Source organism: Podarcis vaucheri, assembly GCF_965113315.1.
Source record: "Podarcis vaucheri genome assembly, chromosome: 16".
Classification (NCBI taxonomy): domain Eukaryota; kingdom Metazoa; phylum Chordata; class Lepidosauria; order Squamata; family Lacertidae; genus Podarcis; species Podarcis vaucheri.
This window is the reverse complement of record NC_138754.1, coordinates 24,850,434-24,870,891: the sequence shown is the minus strand read 5'-3', so window position 1 is coordinate 24,870,891 and position 20,458 is coordinate 24,850,434. Positions and strand designations below refer to the sequence as shown.

At 48.0% G+C, this 20,458-nt stretch overlaps 1 protein-coding gene across 4 annotated transcripts in view; it reads right to left on the bottom strand.

Moving 5' to 3' along the window:
* The window catches only part of OSBP2 (oxysterol binding protein 2), a gene marked incomplete at its 5' end in the record, with an annotated part of 159,727 nt that overhangs the window by 44,497 nt on the left and 94,772 nt on the right, over positions 1–20,458 (bottom strand). For all 4 annotated transcript variants that reach the window (XM_082203116.1, XM_082203118.1, XM_082203117.1 and 1 more), the window contains one exon: positions 18,811–19,061. In XM_082203116.1, coding sequence (XP_082059242.1) covers positions 18,811–19,061 — 251 coding nt within the window. The remainder of the gene's footprint in view (positions 1–18,810; positions 19,062–20,458) is intronic.

Below are 20,458 nucleotides of genomic sequence, written 5' to 3'. Positions count from 1 at the left end.
GTCGGACTGTGCCTGTCCAGCCAACTCATGCCCAACACAATGGGCGTGTCCGACAGTTGGGTGACATTAAAACTGATGACTTCCCTGTGGTTGCCAAGGCGCATCACCATTGGTGGCGTCTGCTTCACCACCTGCCCCCCTAGCAACTCTCTGCCATCCACTGTGACGACTTGCAGGGGCAGAGTGGCAGGCAATAGCTGTATAGCGTGCTGCTCCACAAAGCTCTGCGCTATAAAGTCTGCGTTGCTTCCAGAATCCACAGAAAGCGGCACTTCGATAGTGACGCCGTTGGGTAGCTGGAGAGACGCTGTGAGCTGCACCACTGGTTTGGGTGGGAGGGGATCCGTGGGTTGCAATATCGCTGGGGGCTGCTTCACAGATGCGTCTGGCTGGGCCCCAGTGCCTCCTTCTCCAGCCAGACATCGTCGTTTCCCTGCTGTGGTTCTCCTTGCTGCGTTGCTGCAGTCACCATAGCTGAGGCTGCAGTGTGCTTGTGGAGCCTCCGGGGACACTCCTTCGCCAAATGGCCTGGATCCTCGCAGATGTAACACTTCCTGTTCCCTCTAGGAGGCTTCGCTTTCACTGCTGCCGGTGCTAGGGCTCTGGCTGCTGACTGAGCCCTTGCACCTCCAACCTCCATCGGTTCCCCTCCCCCTCCTGGCGGAGGTGTGGATTGCGCACGCGCTGCTTCCCTCGGAACGAAAGAGAAACTTCTCGCTGCTTCGCGCCCTCCACGTCCTTCATCTCTGCACCATGGACGTTCTTCCAGCCTCACCCCCACAGTCAGCGCCCTTTGGACCACCTCCTGCGTGCTTCGGGGCCTCTCCCCCCTTGCAATTTCATCCTTAACCGCAGAACTTAGACCCTCCCAGAAGAGGTCTCTGACAGGGGGCGAATCCCGATCCCATTCTAAAGCACTGACCAGCGCAAAAAATCGGGCGTGATACTGCCGGACGCTCGCCCTCCCTTGTTTTAGTCCATGAATCTCCCGTCTGGCAAGATCCACATCAATAGTAGACAAAAAACACGCATCCATCGCTTTGATAAAGGCATCTGCATTCTGAAGCGCCGGATCTTTATCCCTCCACAAATTGCGCAGCCAGGCTTTGGCATCCCCATGCAAATGGGACAATATGAATCCCACCTTCTCTTCCTCATCTCTAAAGTCTTTTGCCAGCAGTTGCAGTGCGCACATTACGTCTGCTCTAAAATTAGGGTACTGTTGCAAAGTCCCATCGAAGTGAGCCACAAGCCCTCCTGCTCTCCGTGCCAATCCCACGCCCTCCGGTCTGGGTCCCGGTTGCCCTTGCTTAACAAGCATTTCAAACCTGGCGTGTAGGTCTCTGTAGGCGGCTGTAGTCTCCTCCTCCCGTTTCTTGGAAGCCAATACCTCTGAGGACAACTGGGTCACTGCCTCTTGCAACGCGGAGATCCTCTGTTCTTCCGTCATCTTGCTAACCTTTGTGAGCTCGCTTACAGACACCCCTCTTCCTCCCCTAGCGGCTTCTGCTCCCGCTGCGAGGTTTCAGGTTTCTGAAGCTTTGATGAGACGGGTCTTACTGTCAGAGCTGCTACCAGGTCCCAGCTCACATAGGACCACGCCACACAGCGTCCACTTTAAAAGAGTCTTTATTGAGTTACAGGTTTCATTTCCGAACTGCAGCGTGCAGCTCTACACCTTCTGCTCTAGGTCGGCGAAGACCCGTCTGAGTCCCCGCCTCTTGCACACCAGCTTAATACCCTAGCCTTGCTCCACCTCCTTCGCCTCTCCCTACGTCTCTGGGTCCTTCTGCCCCCCTGGGCCTCCTCCCTTCTACTCTCCTCTGACGCTGACCCCCCTGATCCTTCCGCTTCCTTTCGGCGGGCTTTGGGACCTGGCTCACTCTCCGGGCTGCTTACTGCTCCAGCTTCCGCTGCATTTGAACTTGGCGCGCGCGCCCAACTCTCTACTTTCCTCTTGACCGTTGCCTCGCTCTCTGAGGAGGGCGTGACCACCCCTGACTCGTGCCCTCCCTCCTGCTGACGGCCTCCGGAACCCGATGCCTGGCTGCCTTCCTCCCTGCTGCTCTCAGTCTTGAGCGTGGGTCCCGACTTCCAGCTGCTGCTCTCTGAATCTCCTCTGTTCCCTTCCTCCTGGGGTGTCCCCCCGGATCCCCCCCTTGCTCTGCTCACTGGGGCTCCCTTTTGGGAGTCCTCTGACTCACTGCTTAGGCTTGGAGATCTCGGGTCGTCATCATCACTCATTCTCCCTTCGGCTTCCTCCCCCTCGCTCTCTGTTTCCACCCTTCTCTGCGTCTCTGCTTCTGAACCCCTGACAATATATATATATATATATATATATATATATATATATATGAATGAATTATTCAATGCAAACTTTTACAGAGGCTGCAGCAAAGAACAGGTTGTGAAATGAAACAGAATGAAGCATGCTAGCCATGTGTGTCTTCTGTCCACTCCACAAGATGTCTGCTGGCGTGCCCTCTCAGAGTCTCTCCCTTCCTCCCTGCCGCAATGTACAATACAATAAATCAAAGGTTAGAAGCCTCGGGCAATGGACACCTAGAACGTGGCCCCTTCCAGGGCTCTCTTATCTGGCCCTCAGGACATTCGCTAGGCCAGGGTTAGCCAATGTGGTGTGTTCTGGGTATTTGACTCCAACTCCCATCTGCCTCACCAGCAAGGGATGATGGGAGTTGTAGTCCAGCAACATTTGGAGGGAGCAATGTTGGCTAATTGGGTATAAGGCCACATTGCCTCTCTGCTCTGGGCTCTCCTTGAGTGCTTTTGCCCTACTGGAATGTACTTGCTGAACTGTGATCATGTCTCTTGGCTGCCTGCACAGAAAGAGGTGTGTGGAAATGTTTGTATATATAGACACCTCTGACTTTTGCATGGCTGGAATGGAGTCTGCACTAGGAAAGGAAGACCAACGCCTCTTTTGCCTCCACCCCTGCTCATTGCTGGCATGTGGCCTCTGCAAGGCTCCCCAAGAGAGAATGAGCCCCTCAGCCTGGAAAAATGCTCCCACCCTGCGCTAAATTATTGTTCAGGATTAGGGAGTCCCATCCAGCTCCATCTTCTAATAAAAGCAGCTTCTCTACAGCCAATACACACAACCAGGAGATTTATTTTTAATACATATAAATTAAGAACGGAACGGGGCGAGTAGGGGAGGCATATTTTGTTGGGGAAAGCTCTGGGCACACCCACTAAAACTAACAGCCTTATGGCCGGGGTGATCTTAGCTCCCTGGTGAGAATTCTGCCGCCGGCAAATGTTTTGGGCGAGGAGTATTTTTTTGTTGGGGGGGGGGGATGTTATCCCACAATTGCTGCATGCATAAATGGAGGATTATCCAAGACACAATAGAAAATCCCTTTCCCTCGGCTTATGTTAACCGGCGCTGCTTTCATCTCCTCTTTCAATACATGGTGTTGGCTGCAATGAGGGTTGGGTTGGCTGGGATCCCTCATAAAAATAAACTGCGGTGTGATTAAAAGGGGGGAGGGAGAGAAGTACATTCATTAGTGAGCTACAAATTTAGCTGCCAAAAGGACACACACACACACACTCCACCCCCCAGAACATATGGAATGGCTGAGGAGGTGGGTGTTGCTGTGGAACATCTTATCCCAGGGAGGGAGGGGCGATGGGGCTGCACCGTGATCTTATTTGCAAAACAAGTCTCTTCCAGCACGCCCGTCTCTGCTCTGCTACAATTACTGTGTTGGTGGGTGGCTGATTAAACTAGATTATCAATGAAGGGACAGAATAATCCCACAGGGTTCCTGGCCTTTCCCCCCCTCCCAACCCCACTTCAACTCAGAGAATGTCAAACTGCAGCTCTTGATGCACAGATGTTCTCCAGCCTTCTGCGAAGAAATGGAGGGAATAGTCACGATTTCTGCAGCTGAGCTAACTTTGAAATCACAGGTAGCCATATTGGGCCATTAAAAAACAAAAATGAAAGCCAAGATTTCAGATGCTGCTAGAATCGGTTCCCTAAATCAGGACCCTTCGACCACAAGGTAACACTCCTCAGTTCGGCTCCTTGCGACAGTCAGCTAAAATTATTCTCCAGCGTTGATAATATAATGATTTTTTCACCTGCCCCTCCTTCAACCCTGTGCCTCTCACTTGCCTTTGCGAGAGATCCAAGTTAACAGCCGCCTTTTATATTTATAGGTTAAAAAAGCAACAAGGCTCTTGTTTCTTGGCCAAGAGTGGTTTCGTTGCTATGATTTTAACAGAATTCCTACTTGCTTGAAAATGGTGATTCTTTTTGTAACCCAACCTGAGACCAGAAATTACAAAACCTACCCTCTGAAGATGCTGCCACAATAGCCACTCAGTGGCCAAAGGCCTGGCAGCAAAAAGTAAGCAGAGAGGGAACTGGCCTAGCCTTCCCATGGGAGTTCCACAATCTGGGAGCAATCACCAAGAAGGCCCTCTCTTTTGTCCTCACCAAACATGCCTGTGAGGGTGGCAGGATGGAAAGGCCTCTTCCGCAGAAGATCTCAACGCCCAGGCAAGCTCATTCAGGGAGGCTTTAAGACCCTCAGAATGAGGTCTTTGTACTCCACCTCCTGCACTTTGTCTTAAGACTGTTAAAAATGCAGATTTTGCCACCACAATATGCCTAGACCAGTGTTTTCCCTTCACCCTGCCACACACCCCAAGTGTAAAAAGGTAAAGATAAAGGGACCCCTGACTGTTAGGTCCAGTCGCAGACAACTCTGGGGTTACGGCGCTCATCTTGCTTTACTGGCCAAGGGAGCTGGTGTACAGCTTCCGGGTCATGTGGCCAGCATGACTAAGCCGCTTCTGGCAAACCAGAGCAGCGCATGGAAACGCCGTTTACCTTCCCGTCGGAGTGGTACCTATTTATCTACTTGCATTTTGACGTGCTTTCGAACTGCCAGGTTGGCAGGAGCAGCGACCGAGCAACGGGAGCTCACCCCATCGCGGGGATTCAAACTGCTGACCTTCTGATAGGCAAGCCCAAGCTCTGTGGTTTAGACCACAGCGCCACCCGCGTCCCCAAGTGTATTTCGCTTAAAATGGCCTGCACAGCAAATGGGGAGAACCTCTTGCTCCAGGGTCAAACTGGGCCCCCCAGGCCACCCCTCCTCCTTGGCCCTGCTTTGCCTGGCTGGACTTTGCCCCTGAATTCTGCTAACACCTCTTGTTTACCTGAATGGAGGATAGAGAGGGATGAGTGAAGGAACTAGCCTAGTTCACGCAGGTAAAATTTACATTGGTTGCTCCACCCACTTTTGCCATTGGCTCCACCCACTAGTGGCATGTGGCCCTTGGAAGGCTGCGCAGAAGATAAAGTGGCCTCAGAATGGAAGAAGTTCCCCTCTCCTGCCTTGTGTGTTCAAAAATCAGTCGTGGCAGAGCTCTTTTTAGCAGCCCACCTTCCCTGATAAACAGATAAACAACTCATTTTAGAATATGCTACCGGGGTACAGATAGGGCAGCAGCAACCGGCTGGCAGCAGCGAGCGTTTTAAAAGGCCTGAAGGATGGTACTCATTAGGAGATAGCAAGGCACCGATGCATCAGATCTCACTGACTGCCGGAAAAAGGGAAGGCAGAGAATGAAATGAGGCGATTTAAATGGTTCACTCTCCTTAAACAAGAGGCATTTCAGTACATATGCCAAAGTGGCTTTTGGAGGAGTCAACAAAACTGCAAAATAAGGTTATTTCAACAAGCCAACCTTTAATGGTATGATACGTTTGAAAGAGTCCAATTCTTTGGGAATAGTCAACGTTTAGCATATTTAAGAACAAAAGAACGTAAGAGCATACTCTCCAACATTTCTCCAATGAAAATAGGGATGTCCTACTCAATAATGCTGATGATGATTTTATTATCCACCCATCTGACTAGGTTGCCCCAGACACTCTAGGTAGCTTCAAACATATTTAAAAACACAATAAAACATTAAACATTACAAAACTTCCCTATTCAGGGCTGCCTACACATGTCTTCTAAATGTTGTATAGTTACTTATCACTTTGGCTTGGGATGGGAGAGTCGCATAACTCCTTACCCTCCAACATTTCTCCAACGAAAATAGGGATGTCCTAAGGAAAAGAGGGACACTCTGGGATCAAATCAGAAACAGGGATGGCTTCCATAAATCCACAATTGTCCCTGGAAAATAGGGTCTCTTTCTTCAGAGTAGGCCCAATGAAATCAACAGTTCTGCTCTGAATATGACTTGGTTGGATAGTACCCTATTATGTTGAAGTTATTTGTGCCGAGTAGAGAAGTTGTGCTTTTCAGGGTTTGGGATTTTCACAGCGGGGGTGGGCTAGGAATCTGTGGTGAGACATTCACCATAGACAGTGTGAAAGAAATCCAGGGGCTGCTAGAATCCCAGCAGTGCTTTTGAAGAATGGCGCACAAACAGAGCATGAATGATTTTTCATAAAACGACAATTGAAAACTGGAACAGCAGCAGAACCTGAAACAGAAGTCCAGCTTTTCCCGGGCCATTTTATCAATGCACATCTTCTGTCAGGAAATGACATTTAGAGCCTGAAACTATTAACCCTTTATCAATCTGCAGCGACCACTTACAACCTCCTGGCCCCTCGGAAGCTTGCAGGAATCACTCCCAACGTATTCACTCTTACCAAATTGTGGCAACTCTTCCCACCAAAACAGATTAAGCAATGTGCTCAGTGGGGAAGCATAAAGAATTACTGTTAAACTAAAAAAAATCAACCTTAGAAGGTAGCCACGACTCATTCCAGTTCAATGAGGAAAGAAAGGTATTTGGATGCAGGAACAGAAGACCTAAGAGAGGGCTTTGCCCCCGTCTTTCCTCTTCTTTGCACACATAATAATAATAAATTTTTATTTTTACCCCACCCTTCCCAGCCAAGACTGGGCTCAGGGTGGCTAACAACCAATAATAAAAACAAGTTGATTAAAATACAAATTAAAAAGATTAAAATACAACATTAAAACATTAGGATGCAGCCTCTTCACAGGAGGAGAAAGGAAAAAGAAAGAGGGGGAGGGAATCAAACTGATTCTAAGCCAAAGGCCAGGTGGAACAGCTCTGTCTTATAGGCCCTGTGGAAAGAAATCAGATCCTGCAGGGCCCTGGTCTCATGAGACAGAGTGTTCCACCAGGCCGGAGCCAGTGTTGAGAAGGCCTTGGCTAATCTTACTTCCTTAGGGCCCGGGACCTCTAGGGTGTTGCTATATATGGACCTTAAGGTTCTACGTGGGGCATACCAGGAGAGGCGGTCCTGTAGGTACGAGGGTCCTAGGCCGTGAAGAGCTTTAAAGGTCAAAACCAGCACCTTAATTCTGACCCTGTACTCCACTGGGAGCCAGTGCAGCTGGAAAAGCACTGGGTGAATATGCTCCCATGGCAGAGACCCTGTGAGGAGCCTCGCTGCAGCATTCTGCACCCGCTGGAGTTTCTGGGACAGCTTCAAGGGCAGCCCCACATAGAGCGAATTACAGTAGTCAAGCCTGGAGGTGACCATCGCATGGATCACTGTGGCCAGGTCAGGGCGGGAAAGGTAAGGGACCAACTGCTTGATGTGGCGAAGGTGGAAAAATGTCGCCTTGGCTGTTGTTGTAACCTGCGCCTCCATGGAAAGGGAGGCGTCAAGGATTACACCCAAACTCTTAATGGAAGGCAATGGCACTAATTGGGCCCCAGCAAGAGAAGGGAGTTGGTCCCTCATCCCCATACCATCCCAACCCAGCCAGAGGACCTCTGTCTTTGAAGGATTTAATTTCAATCAGCTCCCACGAAACCATCCAGCCATCACATCTCATTGACACCCAAGCCTGGTGCCACTCTGCAGGGCTGTGACAAAGCAGGCAACATCCATCCCTGCATTAATTGGGATCTGCCGTCAGTGTGCAACCTCAAACAGAAGCCTTATGTGCTGCTATGCACAGGCTGGGGGCTCATTGTCCATTAGCCAAATGCAATCAGCTGTACACACTGGAGTGTTGTTTAGAAAGGTGGCAGTTTTAACTGTCTGCACCAATCGTAAGCGGTCCTTAATCTCACATTAGGAACTGCTGACTCCCCGTCCTCTCCCAATAATGAAAGGAATACATGGCTGATTACATTTGCACAAATGGGACCGAGCAAACCTCAGCAATTTCCCTCATGCCAGCGTTTGGTCTGCTTTCGGGTGTTTACAATTCCACTGGGCCACTTGCTTCCCTGGGGCTCAAGTGGATCCTGAATTGCAAAGGTATGGGAAGGCTGATACCTGCCTGCACCACATATTATCTTCTTTGGTGATCACTCATAGGTGGGCAGGAGCAGGGACCGAGCAACAGGAGCTCACCACATCGCAGGGATTTGAACCGCTGACCTTCTGATTGGCAAGTCCTAGGCTCTGTGGTCTAACCCACAGCGCCACCCGCGTCCCTATAACAAAATATTAAAGACACAATAAAACCTCAAACATTAAAAACTTCCCTGAACAGGGCTGCCTTCAGATGTCTTCTGAAAGTCACAAAGTGTTTATCTCCTTGACATCTGATGGGAGGGCGTTCCAAAGGGTGGGTTCCACTACCGAGAAGGCCCTCTGCCTAGTTTCCTGTAGCTTCACGTCTTGCAGTGAGGGAACTGCCAGAAGGCCCTTGGAGCTGGACCTCAGTGCCTGGGGCCGATGGGGGTGGAGACGCTCCTTCAGGTATACAGGGCCAAAGCCGTAAGACTGGAGACTCCGTATTCTCAAAAAGACACCGGTCTCTGCTGCAGAAGATGCTGCACAGAGATCCCCACACCCAAACTGCAACTCTGGTAATATTCCAGAAAAATGGCAGCAAATGACTGATAGGGGTGATATGATAGCCATGTTCAAATATATAAAAGGATGTCACATAGAGGAGGGAGAAAGGTTGTTTTCTGCTGCTCCAGAGAAGCGGACACGGAGCAATGGATCCAAACTACAAGAAAGAAGATTCCACCTAAACATTAGGAAGAACCTCCTGACAGTAAGAGCTGTTCGACAGTGGAATTTGCTGCCAAGGAGTGTGGTGGAGTCTCCTTCTTTGGAGGTCTTTAAGCAGAGGCTTGACAACCATATGTCAGGAGTGCTCTGATGGTGTTTCCTGCTTGGCAGAGGGTTGGACTCGATGGCCCTTGTGGTCTCTTCCAACTCTATGATTCTATGATTCTATGTAGAGTTGAGAAAGAAGTTGCAACAGGCTGCAACAGCTTTAAAGCCCTCAGGTGTGAAATGGCAGGGGAGTTGACCAACACGTGTAAAATTATGGTTCTCCTGCTAAGAAGCAAATCTGCCAATGTTCTTCCTTGTACAAAATGATTTGTCTGGTACCCACTCACAACCTTCCTAACCTCCGTATTGGATTCCCTGCCAGCATCAGCTTCGGAAAATCTGACAAAAGCTGGTTCTTAAAACATTTATGGAACAGAAGCAAACCTGGAAATGGGGAGAGTCTTGTCTTGTCTTGCATTGCAGTTCTCAATTGGGATCACTGCACACACAGAACCTTTTTTACTTACTACCAGCCTCATTTTTCGGCCATTACACAGGCAAGTAGAAATAGGAGATGGTTGGCGAGATGGTTGCACAGCTAAAACCTTCCCTGTGCCTTAAAAAACCAATAAACTGATGCTACAGGAGAGGAGAGGAAAGCAAGCCCTGCTATTTTTAGTGCATGTTAACAGAAGTATCACAAAATGAGGGATGGAACACAGCGTACAGTTCTGGTCACCTCAAGGATATTGTAGAGCTGGGAAAGAGGCAGAAAAGGGCAACCAAAATGATCAAAGGGATGAAACGACGAGGGACGGCTGTAACGTCCACCCTTACTTCATTTTTATCCTGTCCTTCCTTCCCTACAGGCTTAGGGAGCCAGTGTGGTGTAGTGGTTAAGAGCGGTGGACTCGTAATCTGGTGAACCGGGTTCGCTTCCCCGCTCCTCCACATGCAGCTGCTGGGTGACCTTGGGCCAGTCACACTTCTCTGAAGCCTCTCAGCCCCACTCACCTCACAGAGTGTTTGTTGTGAGGGAAGAAGAGAAAGGAGATGGTTAGCCGCTTTGAGACTCCTTAGGGAAGTGATAAAGTGGGATATCAAATCCAAAACTCTTCTCTTCTTCTTCCTAAAGGAGCCCAGGGCAGCAAGCGACAAGGGATAGAACAATAAAAATGTCTTCAAAACAATTCCAATGTCAGATGCTAGTGTGGTTGCTCGAGAGTAAACAGGCAAGACTCCGACCTGTCTTTTCCAGGCTTTATTCTTGGTGCAAACTATTTACAGTGAAGAGCGTCGTAAGTTCATGTCTGGCTCAATCACTAGCAGAATCTGGGAGTGGTCGGTCTTTGTACCTCCCCCAGCATAAAAGTCACGTCACCCCCAGCCTTTTCTGCCCCTCCCTGCGCCAAAGCCTACTGCGCAGAATGGGCGCTGGCAAGGGCGTACTTCCCGCCTCTCCGGTTTGCTCAGGCTCGGTGTTGAGGCTCTCCCTAGCATCCCCTGGTCCCTGAACCTCTTCTCCACGGGAGGTGGGGCTTTCCTCCTTCCCGGAAGAGGAACTGCTTTGCAAGATTTTCGGAGGCTCCCCATAACACAACTGCCCTTCCATCTCTCGCCTCTGAGCTGATGGCAGTTCCCTGACATCCAATAAAGGTGCACTTTGGGAAAGCTCGCGACTGGAGAGGCTTGCTGGAAGAGGAAAGGTCTTCAGTAGGCTCCGAAAAGACAACTGAGATGGTGCCGGCCTAATATTTAAGGGGAAGGAATTCCAAGGGGCAGGTGCCACGACACTAGAAGCCTGATTCCTGAATTGTGCGGAATGGACCTCCCAATAAGACGGTGGCTGGATCTAGACACACATTTTTTAAAAAACCATTTCCGGAAAACGTGTTGTAAACCTCATAATGGGAAATCACATTGGCAAAAGATGGAACTCTGCAGCGCCATCTGGTGTCAAAGTGTTATAACGCTTTTTAAACAGTTTTTCTTTACTAATGTAGCTGAGTCCGGTATCTGCAGGAGGCGCTCACCAGCAAAGCACAGTGATTGGTCGGCTGTATATGGGGCGAGGCGATCTTTGAGGTATCTTGGTCCCAAGATGTACAGGGCTGTACAAGAATCAGGACTTGGGTAGGCATATGGGGCACTTTTTCTAGTTTAGAAAAGCAGGGGCATAAAGAGAGGCATGATAGAGGACTCTGCGGTGCTGGTTTTTCAGCGGGTACTCAAGTGTATGCCGTACCAGTGCCTCTCTCTCTCTTTTGGTTATTGCTAAAAAGTATGACACTTACTGTAACAACTTCATGATGAATACCAGTACCTCTTTTTCTAGGGGGGGGGGGGAGAAGTACTATAGAGGAGTGAAGAATTTTGCATGATGCAGAGGAGGTGGATTGGAAGATAATTCCCTCCTCCTCTCATATTACTCAATTCAATATTCAGGGTTATTTGATGAAACGGAATCGTGTAGGTACGGGAGAGGCAAAATTAAGTACAGTGGACGCTTGGGTTGCGAACGTGATCCGTGCGGGAGGTATGTTTGCAAACCGCAAAGCCGTGTCTGAGCACGCACGAGTCGTGATTCGGCACTTCTGCACATGTGCCGAAACCTGGAAGTAACCCATTCTGGTACTTCTGGGTTCAGGGTGGTGCGCAACTTGAAAACACGCAACCTGAAGCGTCTGTAACCAGAGGTATGGCTGTACAGTGGTGCCCCGCAAGACGAATGCCTCGCAAGACGGAAAACTCGCTAGACGAAAGAGTTTTCCGTTTTGGAGGTGCTTCGCAAAACAAATTTCCTATGGGCTTGCTTCGCAAGACGACAATGTCTTGCGAGTTCCTGCTGTTTTTTTCCTCCCCCCCTTTTCTAAGCCGCTAAGCCGCTTATCAGCTGATCCGATCAGCAGATAAGCCGCTAAAAGCCGCTAATAGCGCTAATCCTTCAATGGGCTTGCTTCGCAAGACAAAAAAACCGCTAGACGAAGAGAATCACAGAACGGATTCTTTTCGTCTTGCGAGGCACCACTGTACATCTTTACAAAGCACATTGTCAAGACTGTAGTATTTGGCACCGTAAGATGTAGTGACGCCACCAGCTTGGGCTGCTTTAAAAAAAGGGGGATCGGGCAAATTCATGCAGGGTGAGGCTATCAATGGCTACATGTCAGTATCAGCAGCAATACCAAAAGCAGCAAATGTCTCCAAATACCACACACTCCAGAACGTGTCTCCAACACAAAGTACTCTACGCAGATTACTCCCAAAGACAGGTTACCAGTGATGTGGGAGTTCCAGGGAGGGCAAAAAACAAACAAACAACAACAACAATTTATTACTTATACCCCGCCCATCCGTCTGGGCCTTCCCAGCCACTCTGGGCGGCTCCCAACAGAATATTAAAAACACAGTAAGACATCAAACATCAAAAACTTCCCTAAACAGGGCTACCTTCAGATGTCTTATAAAAGCCAGATAGTTGTTTATTTCCTTGACATCTGATGGGGGGGCGTTCCACAGGGCAGGCGCCACCATCGAGAAGGCCCTCTGCCTGGTTCCCTGTAACCTCACTTCTCGGAGGGAGGGAACTGCCAGAAGGTTCCCTCACTGTGACAAACAAACAGAATTGGGGGGGGGGGGGGAGATTTCCCATTCAAAATTTTCCAGAAAACCCTACTTTGCTGGTACAATTTTTTACCTGTGAATTCATCTTCACATGCACAAGAGCTACGAAACCCAGTCAACGTAACACAAAAGCAAACCCTTCTGGTGGGGGTGTGTAAGGGGGACACAGAAACTGCCCGCCCCCCGGACATGTACCGTCCACAACCTTCCTGCCCACTCTGCTGCTGTCTGCAGCAGCAGAGTAATTCACTCCATCCCCAAATCTATTTCCAGCACCACCCACAGCACTTTTGATAAGCCTTTGCAACAAACTTCCAAGCTGGCCTCATCTGCCACGATCCAGCGATGTCTCCGCATGCCTTCTGCCTACAAAGCCACCCAAGGGGATTTTTCTGGGCTCCTTGGAATCCTCTGTGTAATTTACCCTTTACATCGGTTCCTCCGTATTGGCAAACACTTCCCACGCCACCTCTGCACCAGATTGCCACTTATTTCCATCTCGGCGGCTCCTGCTTCTCCTCTGCAGCTCTTGGGCTCGGTCCAGTAGCGCTTAACTTCTTCTGCTTAATTTAGACCAGGGTTTCCCAAAGCAGCTGGTGATGACCCCCGGGGAGGTCGATGGGACTGTGAATAAAGACTATGGGGCTGAAAGGGGGTGAGGAAAGGCTCTGAGCAAGTGTGGTGTAGTGGTTCAGAGCAGTGGACTCGTAATCTGGGGAACCGGGTTCGATTTCCCGCTCCTCCACATGCAGCTGCTGGGTGACCTTGGGCTAGTCATACTTCTCTGAAGTCTCTCAGCCTCACTCACCTCACAGAGTGTTTGTTGTGGGAGAGGAAGGGAAAGGAGAATGTTAGCCGCTTTAAGACTCCTTCAGGTAGTGATAAAGCAGGATATCAAATCCCAACTCTTCTTCTTCTTCTCCTCCTCTTAAGGGTGGAAAGGTAGTTTACAAGGTATAGTGCAAAAAAGCCTCAAAAATAAAGAACACGGGCATGTACAGAGTGCACTTTCCCCCATTGCCAATGAGGAACCCCTGTATTTAATAAGGCACTTTCGCAAGATTGCAGCATTCCCAGACCATGCTGCTTTATTGCTTTTTAAAAAGGAGAGTATACAGGTGCACTTTTGCTTCGTGTATATATTAATTTTTGATATGTCGTGATTTCTAGTAAAGGTAACTGATGATTAATAAAAGTTGATCACGTGTTCCTATTTCTTGACTTTTATGTCATTTACATTCTCAAGAATTTAGAATGGGGTCGGCGACAACTTTATGAGCTCATCAAGGGGTCAATCAACTCAGAAGTCTGAGAAACCCTGATTTATGCCATAATCCCAAGTATGTTTATGAGGATTGCAATGATTCCATTTTGATCACTATTTTCTGTTCTAGAAGTAGGGAACCTCTGCATTGGCCAAGAGTTGCGCTGCCTCCCCCCATTAATGTTGCTCCAACGTTAAATGAATGAGTCTATTTCTTTTATATAAACATCTTGGCAACCAAAGTTTTGAGAAGTTGCAACTGGAAAGGGGTATGGGGAAGAAAAGCATCACTATGGACTCAACTACATTAGTCACGAAAAAGCGTTTTCAATGTATTATAAACATGCAGCACCAGATGGTGCCAGAGAGCAAAAAAATTATTCTAACTGATTTTCCATGGCATTGTTTTTTTTTAACGATTTAATTTCTGACTTATTTATAGCGGTTTATTCCTGTGTGTAGATCCACTCTAGAGCAAACTTTAAAGTGAAAAAGTATAAAACTACAGACAGTATAGTACTTCACAGGTGCTCTTTGACCCTTGCCATTTAAAAATGTGTTTTCATTGTTAAAATGGGTGCTGTCACTGTTTTATCAATCTGTTATGCTGTTCTGTAATGTGTGTTGATTACAGTTTTAAACTGCACCATCTTTTTGTATGCAAGCTTCTCAGAGAGCCTGCCGAAAATGATTTATTTGTTTTTATAACCTTCTTGTAAGATGACCCATTTTCCAACTTCTTCAATTTATTATGCTTTGTTTTTATGCTGTTTTGGTTTTAATTGAGATTCTGTACGCCACATTGAGATAGATAGATATATCTTATATGAGTTGGCAGTACATAAATGAATAAATAAAAAGAATAATATTGCATTTTTAATCATGTTATGTTGAGCCACCTTCCGGGGGGGGGGGTGTCACCCTGGTAGGGAGCATAAAGATATTAGAAATAAAGGAATTAAATAAATATGCCAGGATTTTATGCGTTGACATCTGTGAGAGAATAGGTCCTTTCTCAGGACGAAGCAGGTGGCAAAAAACTCTGAGTACGTCATTCCGAAAGGGAACAACACTGATTCTTCTGGAAAGAATTCCATTACAAAATCAGTAGCTTCGGGAAACTGGAATAACTGGGCATGGCTGATAGGTAGAGAGATGCGGAAATGCAGGTGAGAAGAGAGGCTTTATATATTCCAATTTCTGAAAACTAGGTAGGGTTTTGTTTTTGTTTTAAATCTACCACAGCGCTTTGGGTCTTTGATGCTCAAGACTTTTACACAGCTAACCAATTAACATGAGATACTTCGCTGCTGCTGCTGTGATGGATTAGTGGACAGACATCGCAACACATTGTTTTTTACAAGATTGCTGCAGCATACACAAAGACCTGGGATGCATCCGCCAACGGCCTAACTACATTTGCGTTTTCTAATCAAGATTATCCTAATTAAGTCATCAGGAGGGAAAGAAGACAGGTCTGGACCTGCAGGCAGATCTCTGAGTGATTTGCAGTAGATTCGGCAAGGACTGCTGACTCCGAAATGTTTAACAATAGCAGTGACAAAAATGACTCCCCCACCCTGATTTTTATTCTGCTGAAATGAAGAAAGTTTGGAGTAAACAGAAGTGGATTGGTTTTTTTATAGCTCTCTGTTTTGGGAATATTCCTGGGTTTAGAATTCTTTAATTCTAAGTACTGTATTTTCTGCTCTATAAGACGCACCAGACCACAAGACGAACCTAGTTTTTGGAGGAGGAAAACAAGAAAAAAGAATATTCTGAATCTCAGAAGCCAGAACAGCAAGAGGGTTGCTGCGCAGTAAAAGCAGCAATCCCTCTTGCTGTTCTGGCTCCTGGGATAGCTGCACAGCCTGCATTCGCTCCATAAGACGCACACACATTCCCCCTTACTTTTTAGGAGGGAAAAAGCGAGTCTTATAGAGCAAAAAATACGGTATATATATTTTGCACTAGCCTTCGGTGAGTAGATTATTGGGATTCTAGTGGGGGTTTTTTAAAAAAAATAAAAAACAACTAACAGAGTTGATCCTGTAAACCTGAAATCTGCCCAGCCTGGCATTAGAAGTTTGCTACATGCCTCACAAATGAAGCCCATGTACAAAGCTGAGCTGCGTTGGCCATCGTTTTCGGTGGGGGTGGAATAAAGCAATCCAAATTCTGCTCTCGGTTACAAACTTGATCCAGAAATTACAGCAGAGTTATCTTAGGATGCATGTCCCTTTTTATTTCCAATTTTTCAAATCTCTTCTTTGTGGTATTTGCATAATTGGATCACGAATGCAGGGCAGGAATAAAGCACAGAGGACTTTGCATTAATGAAACACGCAGAGACGCACATCTCCCTCCCCCTTCTCTCACACACAACCCCACTCACAGCAAGTCTGTTTTAGAATTAAGAAGCCTCTTCTCCCTTGCAGCGCCAGCCTCTGAACGTCGGCATGGTCTCCCAAGTTGATCGAAGCAAAACTAGCCCATCCCAAATAGACCAAGCCAGCCCACTCACATCTCTGACATGCCTTTCGGAGAAAGAAAACTCTTTGTTCCTCTTTCCTTTTTTAAAACTGGGGTGTGAGCAGAATAAGAAAGTATCGACATTTCAGTTGAACTCCAGCCCTTCAGAGCCCCAGTACCAATTCTGCTAATTGGAAGCAGAAAAAGGCCGGCTGAATCGGTTCTGATTTGCGAGGAAAGCATTGAGGCATGGAAAGGAATAAGAAGGCAAGGAGAACAGTAGGGCAAAGGAGGTCAGAGACAAGCACAAGGCAAAAGGAGGGCTGTATCTCAGCGCCAGGGCCTCTGCTTTGCATGCAGGTCACAGATTGTGGCATCTCCAGGCAGGACAGGGAAGTCCCTTGTCCGAAACCCTGGAGAGCCACTTCCAGTCAATGTAGACAATACTCAGCTAGATGGACCATCGGTCTGACTTTTCCCACAGCTTCCGATGAAGGGGTTGGGGGTCAAAGCTCAGTTGCAAAGCACCTGCCATGCATGCAGAAGGTCACAGGTGCAATCCCAGGTAAGGGCTGGAAGAAACCCCTATCTGAAACCCTAGAGCAGCCTTTCTCAACCAGTGGGTCCCCAGATGTTGTTGAACTACAACTCCCATCTCCCCTAGCTAGCAAGGCCAGAGCTGAGGGATGATGGGAGTTGTAGTCCAACAACACCTGGGGACCCACAGGTTGAGAAAGGCTGCTCTAGAGAGTCAACACAGGCGACAATGAGCTAGATGGACCAATGACTCTGCATAAAGCAGTTCCCAGTGTTGCTGTGAGTCAGCAAACCCACGTAAGAAATGATCAGGTCCAAGCGTCAGCAAGATTTGACTCTCCACTATCGCAGGGGAGAAAGTGGTGGTGGGGAGACTGGTGCAGAGACGCCCTAGTGCAGGCACCCCCAAACTTGGCCCTCCAGATGTTTTGGGACTACAATTCCCATCATCCGTGACCACTGGTCCTGTTAGCTAGGGATCATGGGAGTTGTAGTGCCAAAACATCTGGAGGGTCGAGTTTGGGGATGCCTGCCCTAGTGCAGGGACAGTCCATGTGATGGCCCCTCCAGATGCGTTGGACTACAAGTTCCATCATTCCTGACAACTGGCCATGCTGGCTGGGGGTGGAGGGCACCATGTTGGTTACCGCTGCCCAAGCAATTCCCATGGCAATTAGTTGCCCCACAACAGATCTTGGTGGGTTTTGGTTTTTTCACAGCTGGCAGTGATACATGATGGCCCCTTCCAGATCAGAACCAGGAAGATTGAGGCATGGGATGTTGGCATCCCAGCTCGAACCTGCAATTTGAAGTCTCCAGCAACTTGGTATCCTCATCGGTTCATTTCCCCTCCTCTGTCTCATGGTTAAACCATGTTCAAAGCTGCTGACAACATTGCCAGGAAAGTTTACGTAACGAACTACAGCAGCATTTCAATATTTTTTTTTTTTGCGACGGCTAGCAAGTTAGCAAAGAAAGCCATACAAATATCAATAGCCCAAGCAGATTTTTCATATGAATAAAGAATACAGTAAGGTTAAACAATCCGCTAATAACTGATACGAAGGCCTAGTAACAGAAGTACAGAAACACAATCCAAGTAACGGAAAAGGCACTAAATCTTATTCTGTAATAAATGTTGTCGCCCAGCAACAACCCCTAAGTCAGCCAGGGCCCAGACCTCTTAGGCATGTCTAACTGGTAGCAACAGGCAAGGAAGGCCAAGGAAGGAACTGACACTCTCAAATAAATAACATTTAGCTTAAGAGCCCTTAGAAAATTTAGCACCACAAAGTCAAAAATTCACTAGTCTTCTGGTACTTTTAACAAACTGTGCAATTTGCCAGCGTATCTCATATGCTCTTTCAGCTATTACTATAGATTGTGTGGACACCTTTTTTGATTTATTCATTCCACCCTTCGTCCACAGGATCCCAGGGCAGCACACAGAAACGAAACAAATAAAAAAAATAAAAATAAAGCCATACTAATATTAAAACCAGACCCTCACAACCTAGTCTTGCAAACAGCAAACCACAGCAATGCACCTGACCTTGAACTGTATCAAACACTAGCAGGGACTTCGATTGAAGAGACAACTCAGGATGTGCTCAAGGCTTCACTTTTCACAGGTAAACCTAGACTGTTCAAATGAGAAACACGGCAAATCGGGGAATGGAATCCTGGCATTTCATATTCAAGGCTGAGATCTTCTGAGAGCTCGAAGTGGAAGAGAATTAAAATTCCAGGCTGCAGAAGGTGTCTTGTAAGCATGTCCATCCTTGCAGGTTCCTATGACACTTACCTGCCTACTGCTACCACTGCCTGCCTGCCAAAATCCTGTGTTAGGCAGGAGAGGCGTTGCGCACCTGCCACCAGCCTCTACAGCCAGGACCTGTGCTTCACTTACATTTATCATAGCATTGGAGGTGATCCTGAAGAGGGTGGCTCTCTCGTTGACCGCCTTGATCTTCTCCCCGCTCTCGGCGGGCAGCTTGAGGTTCTCCAGCTCACTCAGGGACCTCTGGAGAGCTGCCCCATGCTTGGCGATGAGGTCGTTGCAAGTGCTGAGATCCTCCAGCTTACTCGAGAGGCTTTTCAGAGTGCCGTGCAGTTCGCTCTTGTCAGACTGCGAGGCTGGCTCCTCATCACCAGAGTCATCTGTAGAGGGGAACGGCAAAAGAGGGAAAAGGAGGGAGGGGAAGACAAAATGGTTTCCATGGTTACCGGCCGGACTGCAACGAAAACAGAGCGATGGTTTGTGCGGCGAGAAGTGAAGCAAGACCTCTGTTTGCACAAGGCGCCAAATCTCCGACTGTCCTTAGGTTGGGAAAAGTCACAGCCCAGAGAACACACCGATTTTCTCCTGAACGATTCCCCTCTGTGCAGAGATTTTGTTTTGTTTTATTCCTTCTCTCCAGCAACTGTAAATCCAGAAACACATGACTTGGAAAAGAAAGCCCCATTGGTTTTGAAGGGAACTTACTTCTAAGTACAGTGGTACCTCAGGCTACATATGTTTCAGGTTATATATGCTTCAGGTTACAGACTGCTAACCCAGAAATAGTGCTTCAGATTAAGAACTTTGCTTCAGGATGAGAACAGAAATCGTGCTCCAGTGGTGCGGCAGCAGTGGGAGGCCCCATTAGCTAAAGTGGTGCTTCAGGTTAAGAACTGTTTCAGGTTCAGAACGGACCTCCAGAACGAATTAAGTACCGTATTTTTTGCACCATAACACTCACTTTTTTCCTCCTAGAAAGTAAGGGGAAATGTCTGTGCGTGTTGTGGAGCGAATGCCTACGGATGGCAGGGGGATCTGCTGCAGTCGTGAGCAGAGGATCCATGGTTACAGCCTGCACCAAAAAAATCACGCACCCACTGTTTCATGGGGCCACAATGGTGCAAAAACATGGTTACAAAGCATGGATCCACATGGATCCTCAGGATTTTTGCATTCGGCCATCCCAAACTCACCGTCAGATCACATGTCTGTGGCTGCAGCATGAACCACAAAAATCATACATCCTCTGTTTTGTTTAGAATATTTTTTTTCTTGTTTTCCTCCTCTCAAAACTATGTGCGTGTTATGGTCAGGTGTGTGTTATAGAGCGAAAAATACGGTATTTAACCCAAGGTACCACTGTAATTGTGTTTAGGACAACGGGCTACTGCCAACATCTACATTGTAGACTGAATCAGGCCAGAGGAAGCAGCACCTCCTTCAGTGGCCCATCTAGTCCAGCATCCTGCTCTCACAGTGGCCAACCAGATGCCCCAATGGAAAGCCCGTTAGCAGGATCCGAGCACAGGAGCCCTCTCCCCTCCTGCAGTTTCCAGCAACTGGTACTCAGAAGCATTGCCTCTGACCATGAAAGCAGAGCCACCGTGGCTGGTAGCTGTCGACAGCTTCATCCTCTAAGACAGGGCAGGGGATCTCTTCCACTCAGCAGGCCAGATCCTGGGTTCCCCCACCTCCAGTGGGCCCCACCTGTCCATCACCTGACATGTTGTCATGTGGCCTGTTTTCTTCCTTTGGGGTGTGGCTTGCTTTCAAGCTC